Consider the following 7,540-nt stretch of genomic DNA (forward strand, 5'->3'; position numbering starts at 1 on the left):
CTTTTACAAAAAACCCAGTTTCATACTGCACTTTTTAAAATCCTCACTTTTTCAAAAAACATAATGTCAAAAAGTTGAACCAAACTCACCCATAAAAGCTTTGTATGCATTAACAGGGCGCTTGCATTTAGACTTGAGTCATTCACCCGTTGTTAAGGTATGTTTTTTGACTTTCGATTAGCATGTATCAGTGATTGAACCCGGTCAAAATATGGCAAATGGCAATTCTACTATCTTATAAAACAGACAGTAAAGATAAATAGAACTTCCACTATACAAAACCATCATTCACTAATAACGTGAACGGTGGCTTCCAATAACACATTCAGCATCCAAAAGACGATCCAATCAAATAGTTTAGACTGTACAATAATGGCTAAGTCAACAGACAACACCATTAGTAGTAGTTACAACTTACAACATTGTTTAACTTCACATTTTAATCACCTTCATGCTGAAGTTGCAACTAGTATCTGTAATATAGTAGCAAAATAAAGTAAATTGCAACATAGTCGAGCTAAAAATAAAGCAAAGAAAAATTATGTCCTAGACAAAGCACAGATATATATTCATCCTTTTAACGCGTAACCCCTAGATTACTTGAATTCTGTTGAAGACCAACCTATCATCTCGCATTTAATATCTATCTTATTCAATGAAGGGTAATAAAACGCCATAATCTACAATAGATGATCATCGTTTTTAAGGCCAAAAGCCTTGTATCTTAGTGGCATTACCGAGCTATCCCATGTAGAGAACCTGAGTTCAAATCCCCCCCACCCCTCTTGTTGTAAGCAAAAAACGAGATTATCAATTTTAATGACCATTGATACCACAATCATACAGGAAATGTGATGGTGCAATTTTTATTTCCCAGGGAAATTCAATCACCTTGTTAATTTCTGTAACATGATCTTAAGATATGACAAAGCGTGCAAACAATCATGTTTCTAGTGGAGACATAATATGTTAATTCTAACATGTTATGTACACAAGGAATGAAAGGACCTTGTCTATATATATATAGAATTACCTTTGAATTAATTGCTGGAGCTACCAAGATCAAAGTCCATGGTGTAGTCATATTCAATTGTTGGAATTACAGAGGCAACAAATTTCAAGAATAAGAAAAGGTACCTAAAGAATTCATATAGAGATAGTAAGAATACAGATCATTATCTGAATTATGTAAAAATTATAAGCAAACGAGGCAGCATTTCTAAAATTACGTCTTTGAGTATACTTGTGTATGCACCTGTTTTTACTGGCACATTTATTGTGCACTTGAGCAAGTGTTTTTCCATAGTTGCTTAGTTGGGAGATTGTAGAAGGTTAAGATTGGTTTTGGCAGGATCCAAGCAAGGGCATCAAGACTCGAGAGCTTAAAGGTAGTGTGTTACTTATTAACACACTGTTTTGGTGGAAAACATTTTTCAGAAAAATTACTTGTTTTCTTGTGTCTAGCTGTGACTCTAAAAATGCTCCTGAAAATATTTTTATATCATTTGACTTGCACAGAAAATCATTAATATTTCAAGTAGCTGCAGTACAGGCAGTGGTAAAGGTGGAGGCAAAGGAGATAGTGGTGGGGCCCACCTATGCACTAGTATGATTTCAAGCAATGGGAGATAACAGACCAATTACCTATATAATGATGTTTCCAATTCAAAATATATATGATTCTAAAAGCATATAGCCTTTGAATTCAAGTTTTAAAGACAAATGTTAGGTGTGAAATATCGTGCCTTTGGAAGTAAAGATGGTTCCAATTTAAAACTACTGATTTAAGTGATTTGAGAGAGTGAAAAGTACTTATCAACTTCTGGTTCAACTCCATGTGACATCAGTACATCGATGATCTTTTTCATCACAGCCCCATGTCGGCATGGATGCACTGATGCATGCTTTCCAGGCAAGTGTGGATGGTCCTCAATGGTTACCTGTACCCACAAAATTAATTTTAAAAAGCAATTGCATCAGAAGGTGGTGCATGTGGAACATTTAAATATAATATTATTTTCACAAAGGATCCTCACCCTGTCCGCCATTGTTCAGTAGCACATATCATGTATAAGGCTTACCAGAACTAAGGACACCAAGAGCCTAAAGTTCAACTTGCATAACAGAAAAGGTATCACAATGTAAATTACAACAGATATCTGCATCTAATATTAATCCATTTGGACAAGGACAAATGTATCATGTGTGGGCGCTTTACACATGATTTTATGTCTGCAAAAGCAATTGCTAACAATGAAAAAATGGACCAGCAGGTATCTATGGATTCCAAAATAGCAGACACTGGTACTGTAGCACTGAATTGCAACTTATCTATGTTCCAATAAAAGAAGAAAATGAAAAGGCTCTGAAGGTAAGCATGGAGAAGACATAACATGAGGAGGGATAAAGATAGAGAACTAAATAATTTATGGGGAAAATCTCATAAAATTTAACAGATATCTAAAAATATAGACTGATATTTAACTATCATTGTAGCCTGAAAAGGAACTTTTAGGGTTAAAGTATTAAGCGAAACAATATTTATAATACTAGACTGTTGAGGTGCGAATATCCATTTCGTAACATTAAAAAAGATGCTATAAAAAAGAATCAAGTAAATGCTGCATCAAGGAGAAACAACATATAGTGGACATATGCTGATTATACAAACGAGAAAATGCTTAACTTCAAAGGAATTTACTTTTAAATATATATATATATATATATATAACTTCAAAGGAAAAACTCACTGTTTTGCGTGCATGATCTTGACTAACATCTTCAAGTACAAGCTCTGGTTGCAAAAGCATCCTTGACTATCACAATTGCAAAGGGAATTTCAATAAGTCCTTTGAATGAATATGTCAAATGAAAAGTTGCATATTTAAATGAATAAAATGATCGACCCAAGATAACATTTCACCCAACAATGCAAACATATAAAAACACCATTTTGTACATCAGCAACCAGAAAAAGGCAGTGGGGGAACTTGAAGAATTTCTTTTTCTCCTATTCGCTTTGACTTTGTTCACTGTTTTAATTTCTTATAATGAATGGAGACAGTAGTCAAACTATTTTAGCTTCTTAATGAATATTCATTATGCCTATAAAGAACAGATTCATCAATGCATATGCTAGCCTTGACAACCAATGACAACAATGGCCAATTTTTCCAAGATACTTCTTGTTTGGTCCAATTATCTTCTCTGTGTCTAACTCATTTCCTTTTCTCTTTGCGAGTTTCACAATCAGTAAAGATATGTAAGTTTTGTTGACATATATGAAATATATAACATAACTGAAGTGATAAGTGTGTTAGAATAGCATGAGAAAAAGTAAATAAGGCCATGCTGAGCCAAGAGGTGAGGTGTTTGGGCTCAGCATGACAGACCTGGAAGCTTTGTGTGCTTGGCTTATCTAATGCAATCTGAACTAAGGCTTGACCTTGGCTCAGCTCTGCTCAATTTGTGGGATCTCAACAGGAAGACCTTAACTGGATTTGTTAAATCCTAATTCAACATTCTAGCTCAAGCTGCTTGGTTTGCTAAACACCTCTTGGTATGAAAAGCAAATGACATTATCATACAAAAACCTCTAGCAAATTTCCCTTTCTTTATAGGTAAAAGGAAATTATTAAAAGAAAATAGGAATAGTACAAACTGCTTCTGTGGTACACAGGCCGTGTACTAAGGAAGACAAGAAACTAAGCAAAAGTTACTTTTGCTTAGAGAAGAACACAAATCTACAAAATCCAACAAGGATAGAAAGACCACTCATAGTGGTCATCCAATCAAACAAACTAAGCAAATTTTAATACCCTTAGGAACCTCAAAACAAGAAAAAACACGTAATTACTGAGACGAACCTCATCATACCCAGTAAGCCACACACGAGGAGTTTGATAATATTTGTCATACCTGGAAACATGGAAATATTAGACAAGATATTGGTGCCATGAAATAAAGGTACTATTTCTATAAATGTTTGAAGATTATACAGGAAAAAATATTTATAATTGCAGTAATCTACTACATTCTGACCCAGCTACTTAAAGAAATTCGTCACCACAATATTAGAAATGAACCCAAAAAGAAAGGGGAACTCTATCCTTCAAGAAGCAGGGGGCTCCACCATTTTAAGAGAAGCAACACTAGTAAAAAAAAAAAGGAATTAATAATAGATCTTACGTGATGCTGACATCATAGGTTCGAGTCCGTAAAATATTGTCATCATCAGGTTCCTCAGCAACAAGATATGTGGATGGAAGTGTTGCCTGAAGAACACAGGTTCAAGACAACAACATAAATCAATAGTTCATAGAATAAATTGGTAAAGCAGAAAAATCCATTCAAGACAAAAAGACAAGATTGAAGTTAATTATACTAATTTCGGGAGAAAAAAAAAAAACTTTATTATATGCAAGAGACTTAGAGAAAGGCCGTTCGAAATAGTGGACCTATACCAAAAGACCACAGTCATATGCTACTATAAATAAATCACCAGGATAAACAAATTAGCACCACCTACAATATATCTTTAACATCCAAATTTAGAGTTTTACTTTCCTAGATATAGTAACACCAATATTATCATGCAACCCTTGAGCTCCCACCACGTGATTCGCTGAATTACCGGACAGCCAAACAAAAACCCCATCTCCTTTAATCTTTAAGGTCATGTATAGAGCTTAACAATACAATTTGAACATGAAATTCTAAGAAGCTATAACACCCTGCCACCCTTACATGCCCCACATACATTGATAGCTGACTTTAGTCCTTCCATATGTGAATGTAAGATTGAGTATTATAGCATTGCAAACTACTGCCCAATGGTCTAAGATCACATGATTGTATGGCTATAAAATGTTTTTCCTGGCATGGAAATATGACATTATCATGAATCCACTGAATTGCCAACACTGGTAAGTTAGCTACTTCACCAGACCATCAATACACCACAGAGAGAGAGAGAGAGAGAAAGAGTGAGTGAATAAGAAAAGTCATGTAGTTCAACCATGAGGTTTCAATCTTTCACAAACGTGCCTGAATGCATAATTAAGTACTAAAACATTGCAGGTTACACAAATGTACAAACTTACAGCATCTGTCTCAATATTGTCAGGTTCTTCGTAATCAGCCATGTCAGGAATATCTTCTTCATCTTGATCCCCAAAGTGTGAGGGTATTGACTTTACAGTCTTGTTCTTGCTGCTGATTTCTAAAGTCTCCATAGAAGGCAAGTTTTCTGCCTCATCGCTTTTATCTTCAGAAAGGAAAGAAGACATATAAGTATAAATAATAATGACTTATAATTCGGATGTTCGCTACAAGTGGACATACCCTTTGGCTTCCCATGGGTTGCCAACCAGCCGTCATTGTCTTCGTTATCAAGAAGAACCTCCCCACCTGCAGCTTCATATTCCTCTTCAACTGATGCAGCCCTTCGTAGACAAGGGACTGAACAACAAGTGACCGGTTTATCATTACTTTATCCATTCATTCAAAGAATATAAGAGTGCGTTTTACAGAATAAAAAATTACAATCAGAGAGAGAATAGAAGAAGTTTTGCTTCCCAGTAATTTGCATAATTCCAAAATGTAGTTATCCTTCGTAATAATCTACCAATAAAAAAATCCAAAGCATTAAAAAAAAAACTATTGTAACGAATATATTCAATTACACACACATACACCTAGTGGGTATTGAACCCATGTCATCACCCTCCATCCTATAATTATGGGAGAAGGATTTGCATGTTGAGTACTAACTTATTGGTGGAGGCTGTGGAGCTAATTAGGAATTTACTGAATATAATGTTGTAACCACGATCAAAATGCATGAATGCAAAGAGAAGGCGAGCTCTAATCACCAAAGTAAATGAAAAAATAACAGAACATTTCTTAAAGACATCCAACTTTTTGCACAAAACACTACTGATATGCGTAATTTCATCCTTTTCTTTTTCTATTTTTACTTCTATTTGCTTCAATCATCAATCTACAAACCATTACTGCCCTTTTGATTGCAGAAAAAAATACAGGGCGATTAAACTAAACAACTTCAGATATAATTTTTTGGACACCAACTGGGACCAATTAACTTTTTTTTGACTTTTGGGATAGCGAAACAACAAACATAATAAGATCCAAAAACCCCTTTGGTTCCCCCACCTTCCCCACACATTTTCACACTTTCTAGTGGCCAAAAAGTGAACATATAAAACCCATTATTATCATCAACAATAAAAAAGGAAACTTATAAAACATCAGTCAATTTTATTACTTTTTGGAAAATGCTAAAAGCCTAAAAACCTCAAAATTATTTTGCAAATTGCTGATGCAGTGAACCCAGATGAGAACCTGTAAGAATTTGTCACATCAACGATTTGTAAAATAGTTTGTATCTGTAAATTTACTTTTTTACTGTCATCATTATGGTCAAATGAGTTCAAACCAAAACAAACCATTATCGTAGCTGTTACCAAAAACATCACACATTATCATATTTAAAAAAACACGTAAAAATCAAAGTAAAGTTTTAGTTTTTACCATTTCTAGTAATTAAGAACTGCTTCTCTGGTGGCAAGTATGACTTCCTCTTGTTTGGCTCGCCTGATTCCCTGACATAATCACATTACAAAAAATCCATTGAAATAAATTCAATCTAATTAAAATTAAATAATAAAAAAAACTCTAAAAATCAAATTTTAACAAGAAATACGAAAACAATGGAATTTTTTTTTTTTTTCAAAAATTTGAAGCTAAATTCTATATTGTGAGACCTAAATTTGAGCGAAAATTGTATAAAAGGTAAAATTGAGCTATGAATTGAGCAAATTTGAAGGTTCTGATTAGGTATTTGGAAGGCGAAGAAGAAACGGAATGGAGTACCAGGACCAGGTAGGGCATTTGGAGACGAGGTTATCGCCGGCGATGACGAACTCGGAGATGCTGAGAACGCCTTTCTCTTTGAAGGCGGAGACGGTGCGAGGACCTGTGATTCTCTCCACCGTTCCTTTGAACGCTTCGTGAAGCTTCTGCGTCAGAACCATCTTCTCTCTCTCTCTTCGACGATTGTGGAAAACCCTAGGTGGAGGTGGAGTCTTGTTGATTTCTGAGCTTTTCGGAGTTTGTGGGAAATTCCTTTCGTTCTTCGTTTACGTGTGTGAATGTGGGATCTAATCTAATGGGGTTGATTCTTTTACAACTCTCTGTGAGCTCTTCTTCTATTTATTGGTTTTCTCTTGTTTTTTTTTTCTTTTTTCTTTTTTCTAGTTTACGTTATCACCTTGCTTGCTATAAGCGTAATGGTAATGGTAGTGGTAATGGTACTGGAATATGAATCCTAATGGAATTTAAGGATGGGAAATGGTTTTGTTTGAGAGAAACTTTCAAACTTCTCTTTTATTTGATATATGAATTTTGAAAATCTCATTACTATGTATCTTCCTATTTTTCCAAAATTACAAAATTAATAAGTGTTTAAAAAAGTTTTTGTGAACTAAAGTTATGCATTAAAAAATAAAAGATAAAATAT

General features: G+C 34.4%; 1 protein-coding gene across 1 annotated transcript; it reads right to left on the bottom strand.

Moving 5' to 3' along the window:
- Window positions 1–250: 250 nt before the first annotated feature.
- Window positions 251–7,276, bottom strand: LOC126723108 (autophagy-related protein 3). Its single transcript, XM_050426391.1, has 10 exons — window positions 6,895–7,276; window positions 6,553–6,623; window positions 5,344–5,460; window positions 5,103–5,266; window positions 4,189–4,274; window positions 3,867–3,918; window positions 2,751–2,816; window positions 1,813–1,940; window positions 1,034–1,137; window positions 251–473 (listed from the first exon to the last, which is right to left on the bottom strand). The coding sequence occupies exons 1-9, from the start codon at window positions 7,053–7,055 to the stop codon at window positions 1,041–1,043; spliced, it is 942 nt and encodes a 313-aa protein (XP_050282348.1). The 5' UTR covers window positions 7,056–7,276; the 3' UTR covers window positions 251–473; window positions 1,034–1,040.
- Window positions 7,277–7,540: the final 264 nt, after the last annotated feature.

This window comes from Quercus robur, chromosome 4, assembly GCF_932294415.1.
Source record: "Quercus robur chromosome 4, dhQueRobu3.1, whole genome shotgun sequence".
Classification (NCBI taxonomy): Eukaryota; Viridiplantae; Streptophyta; class Magnoliopsida; order Fagales; family Fagaceae; genus Quercus; species Quercus robur.